This window comes from Alosa alosa, chromosome 17, assembly GCF_017589495.1.
Source record: "Alosa alosa isolate M-15738 ecotype Scorff River chromosome 17, AALO_Geno_1.1, whole genome shotgun sequence".
Classification (NCBI taxonomy): Eukaryota; Metazoa; Chordata; class Actinopteri; order Clupeiformes; family Clupeidae; genus Alosa; species Alosa alosa.
Genome location: NC_063205.1, coordinates 5,502,187 through 5,523,475, shown reverse-complemented (window position 1 = coordinate 5,523,475; position 21,289 = coordinate 5,502,187). Strand labels below are relative to the sequence as shown.

At 45.0% G+C, this 21,289-nt stretch overlaps 2 protein-coding genes across 4 annotated transcripts in view; both read left to right on the top strand.

Annotated features, from left to right (window-relative positions):
* The window catches only part of tmtc1 (transmembrane O-mannosyltransferase targeting cadherins 1), an 83,642-nt gene extending 69,387 nt beyond the window's left edge, over window positions 1–14,255 (top strand). For 2 of the 3 annotated variants that reach the window (XM_048268149.1, XM_048268147.1), the window contains 9 exons: window positions 1,919–2,062; window positions 3,348–3,456; window positions 3,705–3,807; window positions 3,972–4,107; window positions 4,472–4,616; window positions 5,403–5,540; window positions 7,325–7,447; window positions 12,654–12,731; window positions 13,131–14,255. In XM_048268149.1, coding sequence (XP_048124106.1) covers window positions 1,919–2,062; window positions 3,348–3,456; window positions 3,705–3,807; window positions 3,972–4,107; window positions 4,472–4,616; window positions 5,403–5,540; window positions 7,325–7,447; window positions 12,654–12,731; window positions 13,131–13,262 — 1,108 coding nt within the window. In that variant the 3' untranslated portion in view covers window positions 13,263–14,255. The remainder of the gene's footprint in view (window positions 1–1,918; window positions 2,063–3,347; window positions 3,457–3,704; window positions 3,808–3,971; window positions 4,108–4,471; window positions 4,617–5,402; window positions 5,541–7,324; window positions 7,448–12,653; window positions 12,732–13,130) is intronic. The other variant, XM_048268148.1, reaches the window with a different exon arrangement.
* A 1,074-nt stretch (window positions 14,256–15,329) lies between these two features.
* ovch1 (ovochymase 1) lies at window positions 15,330–20,263 on the top strand. Its single transcript, XM_048268448.1, has 13 exons — window positions 15,330–15,536; window positions 15,732–15,824; window positions 15,967–16,174; window positions 16,283–16,358; window positions 16,458–16,647; window positions 17,399–17,538; window positions 18,150–18,303; window positions 18,494–18,535; window positions 18,830–19,061; window positions 19,346–19,500; window positions 19,584–19,682; window positions 19,778–19,911; window positions 20,073–20,263. Exons 1-13 carry the CDS (start codon window positions 15,485–15,487, stop codon window positions 20,229–20,231), a joined length of 1,734 nt encoding a protein of 577 aa, XP_048124405.1. The 5' UTR covers window positions 15,330–15,484; the 3' UTR covers window positions 20,232–20,263.
* The last annotated feature ends 1,026 nt before the right edge of the window (window positions 20,264–21,289 follow it).

The following is a 21,289-nucleotide window of genomic DNA, read 5'->3' as shown; positions in this document are numbered from 1 at the left end:
CGGCTCGCAATAGCACACCACAAACATACACACAGCAATTTTACAATAAGAACTTTCTTTTTATCTCTCTCTCTCTCTCTATCTCCTACACACACGCACACACACACACACACACACACACACACACACACACAGTCACACTCGTGCTCTTAAATGCACAGGCAGCAGGCGCACAGGCAGGAGTGTGTGTTGTGGGTGTGTTGTATGGATGGATGGCCGAGGCGGGTGGATACAGTAAGGCGTGTAATGGGCTCTGTCTCCAGCTGATGCAGCACTTGGCTCCCCATGAAAGAGAGGATCCATTTGTTCTGCTTGTCACACCACCGGCTCACCCAACAAAACCCACCTCAGCCCGGCCCAGAGAACAGAACCCACTCCTTCTATACATCCATTCCAAACCCTTTCTTTCTCTCTCTCCCCCCCTCTCTCTCTTTCTTTCTCTCTAAATTCTCACTCTTTTCCCCCTCTCCTGTGCTATGCAGTGTGACTGTGAGGGGCCAGAGGTCTAGGCTATTTGTTTTGACCCTGGCTTGGAGAGAAACTGCGGCTTAGTGTTGCACGCTTCAGTGATGACTGATCAGGACTTGAAAGAGCCTTCAGCTTGTGTGTGTGTGTGTGTGTGTGTGTATGTGTATTTTTGTTTGTGTGTGTGTGTGAGAGAGAAAAGAAAGAGAGAGAGTGTGTGTGAGTTTGTCTTTTAACAGCCAAAAACAAAGGGCTGTGCCAAGATTCTCTCCTCCTTGGCTGCCTCTGTATCTTTGTTTTCTGTTTCATCTCCCTATTTCAACTCTTAAATTCTTTCATAAATTCCATTCAATCTCATTCCTCCACCCTCTCTCTCTCTCTCTCCCTCTCCCCCTGTTTAATGGTGAGGCGGTGCAGTGAGACGCTCTTCTGTAAACACCACCCAGCACTGCCCTGCTGAGAACTAATTGTCCTCTCCTCTTTCTCTCCCCCTCCCTTACTCTCTCTCTCCCTCTCTCCTTCTCCCCATCTCTCCCTCCCTCTTTTCCCCACATGATGAGAACTAATTCCCTGCTGTCTAAGCAACAGCACAGCCCAGTACAACAGGCCTAATAATCCCGTCCTGTTCCTGTGCCAGGCTGGGGATCCTTCGCTTCTTTTATCTGTGTCCAAACGACATTGCTCGGGAGATTAACTGGGCGCCTGCAGATAGTTTTGTGTCAGTGTGATTGATTTTTTTTTTGGTTGCGGTCTGCTCTCCAAAAATATGGAATCAACAACAGAGAGGTAGACTCCATGCGCTCGCTGCTGTGTGTCAGGACAAAAAGATTTTCGTGTTGGGGTCTCCCATTTGAAAGCGGCTTTGCGAGCCGGGCACCACTCCACTGTTTGTTCTGGGAATGACCTTGAAACCCGGGAGGTCTCTCCGTGTGTGTGTGTGTGTGTGTGTGTGTGTGTGTGTGTGTGTGTGTGTGTGTGTGTTTGAGACGGAGAGAGACAAAGAGAGTGTGTATATCTCTATGGATGGACAGCCTGCATCCAGCACAGCTCATTACATGCAATCGTCCAGGGCTGCTGCTGTGTTGAGACCCAGATCAGTTCATGTAGCCGCTCTGACTCAGTAAACGGGCACCCCGAGAGCCCAGTCCTGGACGACTGATTAGCCACTGGCTAAGGATGCACCGCGGCGCCCTGGAAAAGCAGTTGCCATGGAAACAGTGCAAAGGGTCGCCACACAGGCAGCTCATGGATTTGTTCACCTCTAACCCTATCAGGCAGGGCAGGCCCAAGGCAGAGAGGTTAGGATGTGTGCTCCTATAGTCTGCCTCTCTCTCTCTCTCTCTCTCTCTCTCTCTCTCTGTCCCTCTCTCACTCTCTCTCTCTCTCTCTCTCTCTCTCTGTCCCTCTCTCTGTCCCTCTCTCTCCCCACCGTCTCTCTGTCTGTCCACTCTAGGCTGTACCCTCGGCATGCCAGTGCCATGAATAACCTGGGCACACTGACCCGCCACCCAGAGGATGCTGAGCGCTACTACAGGAGAGCCCTGGACATCAACCCCCAGCACAACAGAGCCTTGTTCAACCTTGGCAATCTGCTCAAGTAAGCACACACACACACACACACACACAGCCTCGGTCTCCTGTAGATGAGGGAGGAATGTAAAAAACACATCCACCAGTGGATTGTGGGTAAGTGTAGGGGTGACTCACTGTCTAGTTGATGAGCTCTGTCAATATGGAGTTGAGACTTTGGTCAGACATATATTGCATATGGGATAATCCTCTGTGACCTGTGTTCTTTTATAGTTTTACATGCCCACCCCCCCCACCACACACACACACACACACACACACACACACAATTTATTGTTTTTATGAAATCCATGAATGAGGACCCATAATGCTCGTCAGCAGGCGGATGTAGCCAGTGATGAGCTCATTAAGTTGGGCTTCCTCTGGACCGGAGATGTCCAGTGCGTTAGGGGAGTGGAGCGAGAGCTGACCGACTGGCCATTATGACAGTCTGATGTAAACACAGCTAGACGAGCCTCCCACTCCACACCAGCTGCATTCCACCACACGGGCTGATGGTTTTACCAGCATGTGTGCACATGTACACACACACACACACACACACACACAAACACAGACACACGCACACACACACTTTCTTATTTAGTAATTCAGGCAGGCTTTGTGTGTGGTTGCGGTCTTTATCTGCGCAGGTGTTTGTTCAGGGCTAGAGAGCCGGGGCCATAAAAGACTCGTAGCGGCAGCAGCAGTAGCAGCAGCAGTAGCAGTAGCAGTAGCAGTAGCAGCAGCAGCAGCAGCAGCAGCAGTAGCAGCAGTAGCAATAGCGGCAGCAGTAGCAGCCCCAGCTCAGGCTGCCAGAGCTCCGATTGAGATATCGGCAGTCATAATCAGACCATCTTACATCTGTTTGGCTCCATGCCCTGACTGTGTGCTCTCACAGTGTGTAGTGTCTGACTATGTGAGTGCATACGGAATGGTGTGTGTGTGTGTGTGTTTTTTGCGATATCAGTTTATTTATTTTATTTTATTTTTATTTATTTTTATAAGATGATATGAAATATGTTAGCACTTTTATTGTTATATTGTTTTACTGTAGTGTTATCTTGGGTGATTCATTTTTGGCTCACTGAAAGAGCTGTAGCAATCAATGCACACAGTAAAGAGCCAGAGAATGTGTGTGTGGGTTTGAGGATGGTGGTGATAATGATGGTGGGGATAGGGCTGTTAATGACTGCCATTATGATGCTGCTGGTGGCCATGGTTATCATGACAACCATGAAGAGGATGTTGATACTTGTTGATGATGATGATGATGATGATGATGGTGATGATGTTGATGTTGATGCTGTTAGATCCCATGGGAAAGAGCAAGAGGCTGAGTTCATGCTGAGGGACTCCATCCGCTTTGGCCCACAGTTTGCTGATGCCTACTCCAGCCTGGCTTCCCTCTACGCTGAGCAGGTTTGTCCAGCCTCCCTCCTCTCCCCTCCTCTTCCTTCTCTCTCTGTTCTCTCTCTCCTCCTCCTCTTCTTCCTCTCCCCCCTCTCACTCCTCCTCTTCCTCATGCTATCATGCTATGATATCGCTGAACATTTATTTGATTTCTTTCCCCCTGTCCTTGATGTGTGTGTGTGTGTGTGTGTGTGTGTGTGTGTGTGTGTGTGTGTGTGTGTGTGTGTGTGTGTGTGTGTGTGTGTGTGCGTGTGTAGAAGCGATTTGCTGAGGCCAATAAGACCTATCTTCAGGGCATTGAGAACTGCCCCGACAGCTCAGACCTGCACAATAATTACGGGGTTTTCCTGGTGGATACTGGTAAGAGTACTGCTTTGTGCTGAAACAATACCCCATACAGTATCCCATACTGCCATCTAAAGAATACTAAGTAATCTTTTCCTTTACACACACACACACACACACACACACACACACACACACACACACACACACACACACACACACACACACACACACACCAGGAGATGGGGAGCGGGCAGCGGAGCACTACCAGCAGGCTGTGCGTCTGAAGCCAGCTCACTATGTGGCCATGGTGAACTTGGGTCGCCTCCTGCGCTCAGCCAATGACAACAAAGAGGCTGAATCCTGGTACAAGAGGTAAGCTGAGACTCCAGCCTCAAAGAGGCAGTTCAGCTGCAACTTATACTGTTCAGCACTTAACTGGACTTCTAAGCCCGTGTGTTTTCCCAGTGGGCTAGGCAAGTCCCCTTAGCCAGATATGATCCACATTTAGCCACAGGCTATGAAATAATATTTGTCCCTTGCTGATGTACTTGTTTGCTGAAGTCAGAATGTTTGTGTGTTCTTGTCTTTGTGTGTGCGTGTGCGTATGTGTATGTGTGTGTGTGTGCGCGTATGTGTGTGTGTGCGCGTATGTGTGTGTGTGTGTGTATGCGTATGTGTGTGTGTGCGTGTGCGTATGTGTGTGTGCGCACGCGTGTGTGTATGTGTGTACCCACAGAGCCCTGCAGGTGACGCGTAAAGTGGACATCCTGACTCCTCTAGGCGCGCTGTACTACAACACCGGCCGCTACGAGGAGGCTCTGCAGGTGTACAGGGAGGCGGCCGTCCTGCAGCCGGACAGCACGGACGTGTGGCTCGCGCTGGTGAGGAGGACAGCCCTCTGGTCACCTCCCCTCCCCTCATGCCTTTCCCTAACTGCTCTCTCTTCATTTCTCATGTCTCTCCATTTTTCTGTCATCCTCAGTCTGCTTCTCTTTCAGTCTCTTCCCCTCCATGCCGTGTTGCTAGTGAACCCTAGCTATTGTGTTTCTGTGGCCTACATTCAGCATTCCTGCACTTAGCCAGCCGTGTTAATGAACGAGCGAGCGGTGGCAAGAATAGCTTCAAACGCCAGTGAACGTCTCCGCACGCCGTAGCGCCAAGTGGAGTCCCCTGCCAGAGTTGCTAATGACGTCCATCTCTGTAGCTTTCCCAGAGTGCATTAGCGACGGCAATAATGACCGGAGCCCCCTAGGAAACCAGGCTTGTGGCTTTTCGCTAACCACAGTCTCCAAACGGAGGGTGGGAACCTCAGACGCCCATGTGGGGGTTTTGCCGTGCGTGCGCCGGGTCGAGAGGGCTCGGCTTCTGCCTAATGAAGTCCCTGGAGAGGGTGTGTGCGCTGTGTCAGATCGCGTCGAGCGCCCCCGCTGGAGACTGCGGGCTGCTCACTGCTCCAGTTTTTATATTTAGATCTGTGCATCTGCTCAACGCTCCCCCTTTTGTCTTGGTCCCTGCTCTGCACAACGGAGAGCGGCTGTGATGGAAGCGCCCATCCATGCTAATGCTTGTTTTGAATGTGCTTTGTGAAACTTGACTCTACCTCTGTTTCTCTCTCTCTCTCTCTCTCTCTCTCTCTCTCTCTCTCTCTCTTCATCTCTCTCTCTCAGGCTCAGGTGCTGGCCATGGCCGGCCGCAGTAAAGAGGCCGAGAAGATGACCATGGGGATCATATCCAAAAGCTCGAGCTGTATCGAGTGTTACCGACTCCTCTCGGCCATCTACAGCAAGCGTGGGAACCATACCGAGGTGAGCGGCACACACACACACACACACACACACACACACACACACACACACACACACACACACACACACACACACACACACACACACAACCCATCACTATACTACACTGCACAACCCAGCACTGCACTACTGAACAGACAGCCAGAGGTGTTGCTGCAGACGGATGATCTGAATATCTTCCCCCCGGTCTTCTGACACATCGTAGGATGCCGGCAGTGTCTATTTTGTTCTTCCCATTTCTCCACATGGGAATGGGAATGCCAGGCATTGTTCTCTCCCTCCAGATATGACTCTTCGGAGGCCCATGGCATCCTCTCTTCCTCATTTCCACCTCTCTCTCAGCCCACACTCTCCCCCCTCAGTGGTAAAAATAAAAGTGTCTTCCAAGCAACTGCCAGAGATCTGTGGTTCCTCAGTAGGATAGGTTTCTCTCTCTCTCTCTCTCTCTCTCTCTCAACTCTGAAACTCCTCTAATGGCTTTATGCGTGGGGGGAGGCTTTAGCTGGATAAATAAAAGCGATTTATGACTTTCCTGTCTGCCTACGGATGAGTCTGCTCTTCGAGAGCCCGGAATAAATTACAGTCAGGCAGCGGTGCACTCTGCCTCAGTCCCGTCACACAAGCCTGATGTCTTGATTTCCTGATGTCTCGCTCCCTCTCGCACACACACACACACACACACACACACATACACACACACACACACACATACACACACACACACACACACACACACACACACACATCCCCATATGAGCCTGATAGGCAGAGTGGTAATGGCTATGTGAAATCAGGTGTGTGGTGGAGCGTGAATCACTGAGGGGTTTCGAGGTGGCATTTGAGGGTTCTGGAAGGCTATAGATATCCAGCTGATTACTGCGGAAGACTCACACCAGACTCCCTCAGCTCAGCCCAAAGCCTCTGTACGGACACACTGTACAGCCTTTTGTATTGAGTACGAAGGACAGATGGAGAGAGAGTGGAGGGAAAGAGAGAGATGGAGAGAGAGAGGAGAGAAAGAGAGAGAGAGAGAGAGGAGAGAAAGAGAGAGAGAGAGAGAGAGAGGAGAGAAAGAGAGAGAGAGAGAGAGAGAGATTGCATCGGCAAATAGAGAACAACGAAGTGGTATCTGAGGCTGAGAGGAGAATGTGAGTGTCTCCTTTCAGGCCAGGGGTGAAGCAGACTCGGGCCCAGAGGCTACAGTCTGACAGCGGAAACAGGTAGACAGAGAAAAGTCTGACCACCCCGAGAGGAATTATGATGGTCTCACTGACCACCAGGAGAGGAATGAAGATGGGTTCACTGACCACCAGGAGAGGAAATGATGGGTTTGCTGACCAGCCCGAGAGGAATTATGATGGGTTCGCTGCCAAGAAGGAAGCATGGACAGAGGAATACTTTCTTCTTAAAAAGATAGCAAGTAACATGGTATTGGCAATATGTTCTGGCAGAACCTTATCTATTAATAGAAGATGCCTTGAGCTCCTAGTGAAGGCTATTGAAAATGCAGAATACCATTTTACATGTAGCTGCATTAGCTGCATGAACACACACATACATATACAGACATACGACACACACACACACACACACACACAAACACACACACACACACATACTTAATTATTGAAATACAGATTGATTTAGTTACATAATTTACATATTTAGTTGTTTGTAAGGTTGTTTAGTTTGTTTGCATATTGCACAGATTACATAATTAGTTTAGCTTTATTATTTATGTGGTTATCATATATTTTATTTGTGTGTGTGTGTGTGTCTACCAGGCGTTAGATGCTCTGGATAAAGCTCTGCAGCAGAACTCATCTGATGCCGGCGTGCAGGCCGAGCTTCACTTCTCCAAGGGCAACCAGCTGCGAGAGATGAACCAGCTGGACCGAGCCTTTGAGGTGGCGTCTTCATCTTCTTCCTCCTCCTCTCTCTCTTCTCTTCTCTCCCTTGCTCCTCTCTTTCATCCTCCCTTCCTTCTTTCATGTTTCATCACTTGCACCCACTCCCACCCCCTTCTCTCTCCTCCACAGCCACATCTCTCTCTCTCTCTCTCTCTCTTTCTCTCTCTTTCTCTCTCTCTTTCACTCTCATTCCCCTCAATCTCTTTCTTGTCTGCTCCTCCCTCCATCTTAAGTAGCCTTCTATTGTCGGTCCCTTTCTTCTCTCCTCGTTCTTTTCCATCTGAATGGGCCGGTCTGTCCTTTGCACCGAGTTTCCCAAACTTAATTGGTGTGTTTCTCATCTCGCAGTAGAAAGAGCGAGAACAGAACCATGGCTGAAAGCACAGGGAGTGTTCCGAGTTGATAAGCTCACACGCATGCATCAAAAGGGCATCGCGCATACATCTGTTCCAATTGCATGCATTTCTCCTATTCCGTCAGTGATTACCTGCGAGCGTAGTAAGCAATGCTTTTCGCTGTCGCTACACTTCAGAGATGGAGCGAGGAAGAGAGAGATAAAGAGAGAGGGGGAAAAAAGATAAAAGTGGATAAATAACTTCACATCAAACAGAGACCCAGGCCTTGCTGCTTCCTCTTCTCGATATAGTTAGCCTCTGTGAGCCTGATATGGTCGTCACAGAAAGGAAGAAAAAAAAAAATAGGGAAAAAAACCCTCTTTTATCTCAACAGACAAACAAGCAATTTCACAGGCCACACATCTCACTAAGACATTGTTTCTCAAACTTTTTTTCTGGGGACCCACTTTTTAAAAATGACAGACTATCGCGACCCAACTCGTGACTGTGGTAGTTAACAAACTAGATCCTTATGGAAAGCTGTTAGCTTTCCTAAGCTATATAAGGTATAAGGAACCAATGAGCTAGACAACAAATTCCCATTATGTTATTGTGTAGCTTAGTACCCTGGGAGCTATAAGTTAGTGTCTTGAGAGTGAGACAGTTAGAGACTCCTTAGAGCAGTGGTTCTCAAACGTTTTCTTTCATTCCCCACTTTGATCAAGGGGGCATTCTCGAGCCCCACCTGTCCCTCATCGCTCTAAGAAAGTGGTAGGTCAAGCTTAAAATTGTCAAATTTATTGAAATAATGACAAGTTCTAAAAATATCCTCTTCAACAAAGTTAAAATCAGCTGGTGCTGCAGATATAAGAATAAATAAATAAATACATAATAACACACATATTTCTGTTTTCCAGCAACATATTAGGAAGCATAGGCAATTTTACAGCATTGTAGGCCTACAATATATTCAATGAAATACCAACATACTGCATTAAATGGATCCATAATCCAGTCATACTGAGCACTGCTGGTTGGGACATATTTTTGAAATAAACTTTGCAGGGATGTGATGTAGGCCTACTGTTTAACACATGGGAATCACAAGAGTGCCTCCCAATCAGACGTTTCAGCGATTTCGCTTAGAAATCTCAAAGGCATACTACTGTCGCGATCGAGGCGCCTGTCCCATACTAGAGGTTTGCGCGGGACTGATTTTCCAGTCCCACGCCCGCCCGCTCCCGCAATATTCTGTCCCGCTCCCGCATTAATGTGTCATTTTTAGTCCCGCTCCCGCCCGCATCTGTAACACGATGTCCCGCTCCCGCCCGCTAAAGCCCGCATGCAGGAGGGATAGCCTATTCAGTTTTTCTTTCTGTCTCACGAAAGGAGCACACACACCTGAGAAAGACTCCAGATGTCAGTTTTTTGGTTCTGAATGTAAGCTAACAACTGAAGTAGGCCTAGTCTGGTGCCCTCTTCCTCTGTCATGCTTTCGATTTCGAGTTTTGACAATGAGCAGCAGGAACAAATTGAACACACGTAAACGACAATATAGGCTGCCTGCTATCCGTCAGTTATGCATTATTTAATAATTCATAATTCATTTTATGCACATATTTAATTTGCGGGAGTGCAGTGAATCATCGGTTTGTCCCACACCCGCGAACGCACCTCTCTTATCCCGCCCGCCCCATAAAGAGCTTTCAAAAAGTTGTCAGCACCGCACTTCTTTGCGCGTCGGGACCCGCGGGTCTACCGCGGGAGTGCAGACCTCTATCCCATACCTCAAGTTTTTTTGGTGAATGCAGTAATCTTATTTGTTAGGTGAGGTAGGTGCTTGTCTTTGCCTTGTAACTGGACAATTAACTCATGTATCGCTATATCAAATATATCGCGAAGATAGGCCAGCTTCGTCAAGAAATGTTCATTAGTGAACGTATTTGCAGATTCAAACATCGCTCTTCCTCCAAGAAGAGGCGACTGAGAGCTCAAACACGCTGACAGCACTTTACGCCGGAAAGCCACCTTGCCTCGCTGTGAAACAATACAGCCTTTTGGTCAGCTACCATCTCTTAGCCAAAGTCAGCGCGGAGAATAGGCCAGCTTTTAAGGGCGGGTTTTGATGAAATTCATCACTCTCACAACAACGTTCAAAATCTCATGTAGGTCGGGACTAACTACGCTGCCTTGACACGAGCGCTTCCCTGTGAATAACACAGTGCGTCCATTGCGCATCGGGTGCCACCTGGGCCTAGGCTACAAATAAAAAATTAAATGAAATAAAACTCCTGTTTTTCACGTCAGTTCGCGCCCCACCTGGCATGTCTCCGCGACCCAGTAGTGGGTCGCGACCCACAGTTTGAGAAATGCTGCACTAAGAGAAGTGAATGACCCTGTGTAACCCAATCCCAGCCCCCCTCCCTTCCCGCCTCATTTCCTCTCTCCCACCTAGTCTTCCACCTTATTGTGTTGAGAAGAAAGTTGAGCAGGCCCTGATTGTGTTGAAGTTTATTCTCTTGCTTTCCTGTTGAGATAGCCTCTGTTTTGGATCTGACCTGGTTGCCTGGCTTCAGTCTTCCTATGTGTGTGTGTGTGTGTGTGTGTGTTTGGGTGTTCCTTCACTTTCCCTCAGTGCTGGAAATGCTCCAGGAAAATCACATGGGTCTCAGATTAGTGAAAGCCCAGTCTAAACTGTTTGGCTCCATCATGGTTTTCAGTTGAAATGATTGGTCTGAGTTGTGGTGTTATTATGCAGCAAATGAAAACCTCATCTATCATGACTAAACCCCTCTTCTACTGCACTTTTTACCCCCCACCATAAATGCACAAATAGGCTGACACCACACATAATTTCACTGCATTTCTTACATCCAGTAACTATATGCATGTGACAATAAACTTCCTTGTATCCTTGTAATAGATGTTAGTTCATTGGTGCGCTAAACATTGTCATTTAGCAAATGAAAGAGCAGTTGCGCCCCCTAGTAGTCCAGTCATTTTAGGAGAAAGGGTTGAACAAATTGCAACACAAGCAAACTTAAAGGAATTATCCGGAGTAAAATGCACTTTAGATCGATTTACAGATGATTGGGAGTACATACGTTGAGTTGACATCCAAATCATGTCATTCGGATGTGTTTTGAGAAAGTTCGATGTTACCGTTTTTAGTCAAAGCTCGTTAGCGTGGAAGTGAGAAGGGCATATACATATATTTCGCCGCAACAAAACGCTATTTTTATACCTCTTCTACAGTTCCAAACAACATTACACTTACGTGGTAGTGAGTAGAGGGTCCGTAAAGCCAAACCGAAGTATCCCGAGGTCTTTATGTGGTCGGATAGAGAGTCCAGAATGAATTTCATCAAGCCAGTACCTTTCCGGAAATGTTGCCATCTTTAGGGGAAAGTCCGTAGGAGTCGATTGCCAAGTGTGCTCTGGAAATTCACAATTTCGTCTGCCGTTTAAAAAAAAAAAAAAAAAACATAGTCCAGTATTTCCAGGTTCAAGAATGAGAATAAATTCTCTGACTAAGGCACTCCAACTTAAAATGTCTTTATTAATTTGACAAGTCCTACATGGACATATTAAAAACAAGGCCCACGCGTAGCGGCATGAGTGCCTTCTTGTAGCATTTTTGCCAGATGTCACAACAATAGAGTCACTTGGAGGCTAACTGCAGTTATCCCATCTGCACCCTTCTGTCGAATTAGGACATGATCATGTCCATCTTCAACTTTGCCTTCACAATTTTCCTGCATTCACTAACATAAACATACTGTGCTGTCCGATTATTGTTTTAGACAAAAATTGTGCAAAGTAAAGGGGCATCATACAGGCCCCTCTGATTGGACAGACAGTATATCAGTCAACCCCTGGGCATAAGGGTTAATTACTATAAGACTTGCAAAATGATGGACTGATACTTTAGTGTGATATACTGTATGTTTCAGTGACCTCTAAATCAGATTATGTAAACACCAAAACCACTTTCCTAGGCTGAATAATGCCTAACTATGTGTTTGTACAGATTACACATTTTGGAACACTTACATGCAAAAACCCACTTGGCTCTATTTAAAGATTCAACAACCATTTCCATTGATTCAAAGGGCCACAATGTAAAAATAGACACCAATTTTGCAACAAACCAGTCTGAAATAAGCCAAAGGAATTCACTCTTTGAAAATAAAAGAATGTTCCTCACAATGCAAGATTCTAAAATTCCATGTTAAGTTAGATGGGGTCAGATATTCTTTAGAATGTGTATTCTACAACATTCTAATTACAGTTTTGTCAGTATTTGCTGAAGAATAATGCATAAAACAACCCTCATTTTAACATATTTCCACTGGATTTTCATGGTCTTTTACTATGTGGTAAAGATCACCAATTGAAATATAAAAATGTGAAAATAAATTCTGTTGCAATTAGTTTTGGGTCAGACCTTTGCCTGGACTATTAGCTCTGTTGTGGTTAAATTAATTAACTATACGTAATTACATTATGCCCTGTTTGCCCATGTTAACAAACAATTTCAAAAAACTTATAATACATTTTTTGTTTGTCTTGATGTAAGTAATCAACTCAGTAATTTTCATGGTGATATGTGAAGGTTAATTTTTTCCCTATTCACGTGAGAAAAATACTGTATAGGCGCATGAATAGGGTATATTTGGGTCTTTTTCTAAACTTTACCCTATCGGGATTCTTCGGGGCTTTTTTCCCCTTACTCAGGACATATTGAGGATTCTAAATTAGTTAAGTTTGCTTGTGTTGCAATTTGTTCAACCTTGACCCCTATTTTGGCTTAAAATGACTGGACTATAGTGTTTTGAAAGGAATATTGTTTGTGTGTGTTCTTATAGAGCTACAAGCTGGCAGTAGAGTTGAATCCTGACCAGTCCCAGGCCTGGATGAACATGGGAGGAATTCAACATATCAAGGTATTGCACTGTGTTTTACCTATAGACCCTTTCAACAATAAAAACAAAAACAATGCTTGAACATTCTATTTGGGCCCCAATCTACTTCCTCTACATTAAGATAACATATGGAATGTTAAAACGGAAGCCTTGTGGGGCCAACTATGATGCTGATAATGGAACTCTCTTGAAAGGGTCTATATTGTGTATACTATGCATAGGTGTTTATTCCTTTGCTGCTCAAACACATAGTCCTGTCTTGTGTTAAGCATTTTCTATAGTCTCCACAAAACAACTAGTCTAGATAAAAGTAAACATTATTTTTAATATTCATAGTTCATAACAAAACAGCTGTATACAGTGGAATCTGTGTACACTACCTGGCTTGGCTTTAACCGCAGTCTTTTGTTGCTCCTCCAGGGAGACTATGCAGCAGCAAGGATCTACTACGAGCGGGCCCTCCTGCTCACACCGGGCTCCAAACTGCTCAAAGAAAACCTGGCCAAGCTGGACCGGCTGGAGAAGAAGCTGCATGGGGGACCGGGGCCGTAGAGGAGGAGGCCACCGCCGGCCACTGGACGTCGTTCCTGCAGGGACCAGAGCCGTAGAGGAGGAGGCCACCGCCGGCCACTGGACGTCGTTCCTGCAGGGACCAGAGCCGACCGCTGGACAAGGTGGAATGGGATTGAGGAGGGCCAGCGTCCCGCAGGCAATCAAACGCGGAGAGGGAATGACATCTGAATCCTCCAGCCTTCATGGACCTCAGGAACAGACTGATGAGGCAATGACTCTACAGAAGTAGTCGTGTCCTATGTGAATAAGGAACTGAACCTTTGACTCTCAACACACATTTCATTTCCGTTTTAGAGACGTATACATGCAGACTCAGATATGAGTGATAATTGCTTTGGGAGAAAAGGGTCCTACACCAAACATTAAAAATCAGTTCATATACACTTGCCTGTTTGCCCCATCATGTATCTCTGCTCTGAAACAATACAGGCCAGGATGGTACCACAGCCACACTGGGTCAGAATTTCCACTGTGCCTCTGTGTTCTGTGAACATGGCATGTGACTTGTAAGAAACTTAAATGTGTGTGTGTGTGTGTGTGTGAGTGTGCGGGTGGGTGAGTAGGTGGTATATGGTGTGTGTTTGTGTGTGCATGTGTTTCATTGTTTTATTTTGTAAGGGTGCAGTGTGTTCCTGTTTGTATTGTGTTGTGTGCACATGAGGATGAGAAAGGTGCCCCTTCAATAAGTGTTATTCTATTTTTTGTGTATTCTTTTATCATGATTGTAAATGCCAGTTTATTGTGGAATGTATCAATGAAATAGGTTATCAAATGCTGCCCATCCTGCAATGCCATAAAGAGAAAATTGCACCAATATGTAGATAGAATTTTTAAATGAATTTCAGTGACTACGGTTATTGGTGTCCATGGCAAATTGGTGTCCATGGCAACAGATTCTTTGTGCTTTGCAATCCAGTACAAAGACCACTGGTTAACTATGTACAATTATTTAATAAAGCAATTAATAAGTTTCCCTTGTCTAAGGGTGTGATTAATCTGCTTTGCTGCAAAGTTAAATTATAAACTGAGTTTGTGTGTACTCATTTTAGTCAACCCAAAGCAGTAGCCTACAGTGTGCATCTCCTGCGTTGCATTTCTGCATAGCCCACCTGAAATTTCAGGATTCTTTGACCTGTGCAGGCAAATTATCTATTTTAATGTAATTTTTAACCTGAACTGGTAGATGTTCAAAGATCTCCCTCTCTTGCAAATCTACCCAACCTCTCGGTGGCAGCTGGGATTCATATTATTGAGTTGGTCACATAAACATTCACACAATCAAAAAAATCCTAGGCTAATCAAAAGCACAAAATCATTACATCACCATATCTTAGACATAATAAGTTATCTCTCTTGTAAATGCTATTGATCAGTAACTGGGAATCATATTATTAAACACATATACATTCATATAAATCAAAATCACGAATTCATCACATCACCTTAGAGACAGCCTTATGGGGAACAAAACTACATCGTTAACGCACATTTCAAGACGCTGTAATGGACTTCTCAACTGTAGGCTACGTCAGTAATTTCAGCGCACTGGTGCCACCCCGTGGTAAATCATCAAACAACTTTTCAACTTTGTTCTTTATAGTTCATAGCCTAGCCCAGTGGTTCTCAACCTTTTTTTATTGATGTACCCCCTGTGAAATATTTTTTCAGCCAAGTACCCCCTAACCAGTGCACAAGAATTACCGCTACGCTTCAACCACAACTCCATCGTTTTGACAGTGATTGACAGGTGATGGCGGGTGGCATGTGACAAGTTGGGTCGAACCATCCTGGTATCAGGTGGAATCTGGGTTTTTAGGATAATGAAATTGAATAACCTACTGAAATATAAAATTCATTTTATGAACTTATATTTTCCTGAAATATTTATTAAATAGAAAAGTCCACAGGAAAGACAAAAGCAGGAAGACGTTTTACCCTGGCAATTAAGGTATCATTAACATCAACGAGGCCGGACACCTGGACACTGTGTGAAATAGGCTTGCGCAACGTGCGCTTCCATGATCAATCGGAAAGCGTTCTCGTTATGGTTGCCTTTAAAAAGCCTAACGACCTGACTAAAAGTGGCAGGTGTTGTCTATCAGAGACTCAACACCATTTGATGATCTAGCCTCGTGGCGTTCGAAGTTCCATGTATGAAGGCATATTGTACCAGAAAGGCAACGCCACCGTTTCAGTAGAATATGCACTTACTTCTGGCCATACTCATTTCCATTTTATCAAACGCCCAGTCTGGTAAGAAGTAATAATTTGCATGTTGAAAACGGTGTAGACGTTTTAAATTTGATTAAGGTGGAGTAGTCCATAGTAACCTAATGTTAAGTTACTTTACTAACTACTTTACTTTATGTATCAGGCACATTTGTTGAAAATTGGTAACGTTTGGATTATTTAATAATTTAATTTAATAATGATTCCCTTTCATTTCAGTCAGGGCTCAATATTCAAATCATACAAACTTTACTATGGGGAACCAGACTTTACCAACAATTGATAGAGTTGAAGGGAACATCACATATTATGGTAAGAATGAACTTAATGTTTACTTAATTTAAACATTGTAGTTGTGTTGTCTCAGAATGCAGTTAAAAAAAGGAGTTAAATCGTCTCTGGCTTCACTGTCTGAAAATTGTCTCCAGATGACTGTTCACTTTCTACAATGTAGATCCAAGGGCCTGGCATGTTGCAAACACGACTGGAGTGCGGGCCTTTCCTCCCGAGATGGAGATGGAGACGCGCCTCATCGGGGGCACGGAGGCTTGGGCCCACTCCTGGCCCTGGCAGGTATCCCTGCGCTTCGCTAGCGTGCATGCCTGTGGAGGAGCTATCATTTCTGACCAGTGGATCGTCACCGCTGCTCACTGCTTCATAAAGTCAGTGATTTTGTTTTCTTTCCCCTCATTGAAGCAAATCGTCTACCAGTCTCCGGCTGGTGGAGAAAATAACTAGAGGACATTCTAAAGCATAAATGTTTCTTCCAGGTATAAAAATCCAATGTTTTGGACAGCAGTGGCTGGAAAACATGATCTAGATGACCCCCGTGAGGCCTGTGAGCAGGTAATCTGTTTAATCCTCTTAACTCCTCACTAACTGATCTTACATGATATGCCTTCTGTGGAATATATGTTCTCATAGCCATTTATTTTTCTGTTAAAGGTACGTGATGTGGCCCTGATCATCAGCCACCATAACTATGACCGTATGAAAAAAGAAAATGATGTTGCCCTGGTGAATCTTATCACCCCTCTCAATTTTGACATGTGTGTGAGGCCTATCAGTATCCTCACTGGACCTCTTCCAGTCATGCGGAAGTGCACAATCACTGGCTGGGGATCCACAACAGAAAGTATGTTCTGTTGCTGTCCATCCGCACATTGTTAATCTGTAGCCTAGATTTCCAAATGACGCATGTCTTTCATGTGATCAGTCAAGTCATGACACCAGAATCTGTATGTTTTGATATTTTTCACAAGTTGCTGCCAAGTGGTAAATGCCTCTAACTTTTGTACAATCTGTTTAATATTTAACTTGCAAGCGACCTATATGTCCTCAGAAATATGATTTAATCGATTGTTAGATTTTAGTGATTTTCTGTATGTCATTCTTTTGGTTCTTTGTTTAAGATACTGCAGAAACTGTGGGGACAGGACGTTTATTGTAAGCAGACAGAATGTTGTCACTTTACAATAGCAAATGGTGTACCTAACTAATTGTTCCCCACAAGAGACATCTTAATTGAATAAGGCTATATCACCCATTTCCCCCCCCTCCAATTTGACCCCAGACATGAATATATATTCTGGTATTATAATTAGCCAGGAGTTTCCTAGTTCTTGGCTTCAGTTTCTTACCTTGGCTTCACCTTGCAACACTGTGCTGTGCTATGTGTACAACAGGGTTACCAGAACTCTGTTACATCCAGAATAAAGAACTATTCTTTCGCAAGCCAGCCTCAAGTTTTTACCTGCTCTTAACTACACTGGAATCTACTCGGTCAACTGTGTCTCCATTTGGGATTAAGGAGACAATTTCAATAGCATTCTTCACTATCAATAGTTCACACTGGTACTTCACATCTTGTGTTCCTCTTCTCTTAGATGGGCCGCAGATGAATAGGCTGCAGGAGGTGAATGTCACCATCATGCCCCAGGAGACCTGCAACAGATTTTACTATGGCAGGGTCCTGAGCAAGATGTTATGTGCTGGAGAGGAGGCAGGAGGAGTGGACGCGTGTCAGGTAAGGTACTGGAACCACCTGAGAATGCTGTGGTGATGTGCATGTCAGGTAAGGTACTGGAACCACCTGAGAATGCTGTGGTGATGTGCATGTCAGGTAAGGTACTGGAACCATCTGAGAATGCTGTGGTGATGCGCTTGTCAGGTAAGGTACTGGAACCATCTGAGAATGCTGTGGTGATGCGCTTGTCAGGTAAGGTACTGGAACCAGCTGAGAATGCTGTGGTGATGCGCATGTCGGGTAAGGTACTGGAACCATCTGAGAATGCTGTGGTGATGCGCATGTCAGGTAAGGTACTGGAACCATCTGAGAATGCTGTGGTGATGCGCATGTCAGGTAAGGTACTGGAACCATCTGAGAATGCTGTGGTGATGCGCATGTCAGGGGAGCCTCAGGAGAAATCAGAGCCACATTTGAATAATCAGATGGCCTGATACAAACTCTTTGCTGATTAGGCCAGAGTTGTGTTTTAGACATGAATGCTATCTAACTGCACTTGCATAATACACTAACTATGCTTGGCTTTTGTCAAGTGTTTTTATATTATTGTATAGCTCAATAGAAATCAGTCCTTAAATGTTTGTTGTGTAAGCTTCTGTGTCCTGTGTCAGGGGGACTCTGGTGGTCCTCTCAGCTGCTTCAGGGGCTTGAGCTATCAGCTGGCCGGAATTGTGAGTTGGGGAGTGGGCTGTGGGCGAAGCCAGAAGCCAGGGGTGTACACCAACCTACAGCACTACAAACTTTGGATGGACACAGAAATGACGAGTAAGTGGAAAGGGGTTAGAACTGGAACTGGCTGAACTAGACTGAAAGTTTGCTGTACAGATAGGGTTTGTTTTAGTGTTTAGTCATGTGCCACCCATACAATGATTAAGCTTGGCAAGATATTTTTTTTTACGTTTACTTCATGAATTGTCTTAAATGTCAACTACTGCATGTGTTCTCTTTTAACTAGGTTACGAGGGCTATAATTACTTGGGTACATACAGGTCTTCAGGTAAGATGACTTTTTGAACTATATTACAATGTAATTCTGTCAGTCATGTTATCCCACAGGCCTGGCACACTATTTGTTGTATTTGTTAACGGAATTATTCATAATGTTTAGATTGTTATTCTTTAACTTTATTATTCTTACCAGTATAGAACACTGCCTTTACTGTGTTTTATAAGCAACTAGTACTATATGTCTGTAAATTCTAACTGTGCCTTTTGGTGTGTAAGGATTGGTAGTTATCGATCAAGCTGCTGCTTTCAATTCTTGAACATCTCCGTGATCTAACTCCCATAGCCCACTGTGGCCAGGCAGAGATGAAGCCCTGCAGACTCCGCAATGTCTCTGCAGTGGTGGTGAAGACTAAAGAGGAGATGGACAAGGATGGGCACAGGGTGCTAAAAGTCAGCACAGCTTGCCCCTTCTCCTGGCCTTGGCAGGTCAGCCTGCAGCATGACGGCGTGCACTACTGCAGTGGTACCCTCATTAGTCCCCACTGGGTGCTGGCACCCAGGCACTGCCACTGCAGGTGAGCCACAAGCATCTCTGACTATCAATACTCACACATGCCAACTCGGACTACACCTGCCTTTCCAAGGGTTCTCCTTCTGGTAGTTCACATCTTTAACGCGGCACTCGTAATGATCTAGATTTTCCCTAGTGCCGTTCCATAGAGGAACTATTGAAATTGAGCTTCTGGAAGTGAAAAAAACATCTCTGTGAACGCTGCCTAAAGCTGTCTAACATTGGCCAGTGTGATAACTGCGTGTGGATTAGGGTCTGACTGAAGTCCTCTGACACGTTTTCCTGCAGGGCCATGTTGGATTTCGTCAATCTGGGTGTTCATGACCTCACATTCAAGACCTCTGAGACTATCGTGGAGGAAGTGGTCAGCATTGAACGAGGCGAAGGCTTCCCACCAGCGTTCGACCTCAGTCTGATTCGGCTGAGCGATCCAGCTCGTCTTGGTAGAGTGATTCTGAACTGGCCATCCTGAATATTCCTGCTGGATGAGATCTGTCTCTTATGCTCCTTTTGCATTGTCCTCTAGGCCCCACCATTTATCCAGTGTGCGTCCATAATGAGGATGATGAACCTGATGAAAGCTGGTCATGTGTGACTACAGGCTGGGGCTCTACTGACGCGTTATGTAATTTTTGTTAATACATCGCTACACATTGTTGGGGAGTGGTGAGGATGAAGTTTGTAACCTGAACACTTCTTCTCCTTTGCCTTCTTGGGCAGATGTGGATCCAGATGCTCTGCACCAGGCCAGGATAAATATAGTGAACAAGACTTCCTGCAGAGCCGCATGGGGGGAGGATCTGATCCTGAACACGCACATCTGTGCAAGCGCTGCCAGCTCCCCAGCCTGCATGGTACTACTGCCATCATATTTACAAGACAATTTGGTGCCTCAGGATCAGATTATCTCGATGATGAACTACCTGGCACTAGATGCACTAGAGAGCAATGCAATGAATCGGCCTGTTCATGTTGTGAGTGCAGGTTTTGATGTTCTTTCCTCTTCTGTCTGCAGGGGGATTTTGGGGCACCACTTTTGTGTCTAAGATATGGAGTATACACTCTCGTCGGTATGGTAACATGGTCTAGTAAGACCTGTGACCCTGAGAAACCTGCTGTATTCACCAGAGTGTCTGCGTTTCAGTCTTGGATTACAGACAAAACGGACAGCTGATGATTATATATTTAATAAAAGATTTAGATGAAAACATGTCATTGTTGTCATTGGTATTTGCTTTATATGATTTTGGCATTCATGTGTCATCCATATAGATTTATTCTCTGATTATTTGAATAATAACCTAATTACGTGTATACTGTTCTCCATTACTATTGCAAGGGTTACTGTTATATTATGTATAAGAGCTTATGTGAGGGAGAGGACCTCTCTATCAACTAGAAACAGCTTAAACTAAAATGTTATACTAATCCAGAGTACTGAATACCAGCACTGAGAGTGGACTTTTTCAGTAGTTCAAAGCAGGACATATGAGACCTTAAAACCGAGGTTATCAATTAGACAAAAATCTGATTCTATAAGGCCCTTCATGTGGACATATAATTGATAGTTATTTATGGTATTCATAGCTGAAGATATGCCATTTATCTTTTCCATCTCCTGAATAATTTCCCAAAACAAGTCCTCATAAGGATTTTTAATGTAACAGATGTGGAAAGTTGTAAAATCTCTGGTCAAAGAGCACAATCATTAGCATAATCCATAACAAAAAAAAAAAGAGACCAAGGCTCGACATTAACGGTTGCCCTTGGCTACCAAATTGTTACGAGTGGCAACCAGTTCATCACCCCTGGTTGCCCCTGTGACAACCACGATTGGTTGGCTTTGGCAACCAGAACCTCATGCCTGGTTGCAACCACTTTTAAAAGTTAACATTGAACCCTGCAAGAAATATTTGGATACCATTACACCCACAGGAACTTCAATAACATCCTCAGTGTTTGCTCTAGGATTTTTTAAAATCCCCCCCCCCACCGTCCCCCCGTCCCACGGAACTGACAACTGACACTTCGCCGCAACACAAACAATTATATGTATTCACCTCTATTCACACACAATGAGGCATTATTTTCAGTTGTGATTGAGCTGTATATTTGGAGAATCTACAACAGGTCTGCACAATGAATTTTGAAAGGCAACTGTGACTATTGTACGTCTGCCCCATTTCTGATACCGTGGGGGAAGAAAATTAAACCGTGGGGGGCCACCACTAC

Coding starts and splice junctions, on each gene's coding strand:
- ovch1 (XM_048268448.1), top strand. CDS start 15,485: ATGCACTTACTTCTGGCCATACTCATTTCCATTTTATCAAACGCCCAG. Junction 16,648..17,398: donor CTGGGGATCCACAACAGAAA/GTATGTTCTGTT, acceptor CTCTTCTCTTAG/ATGGGCCGCAGATGAATAGG. Junction 19,501..19,583: donor GAGCGATCCAGCTCGTCTTG/GTAGAGTGATTC, acceptor ATTGTCCTCTAG/GCCCCACCATTTATCCAGTG.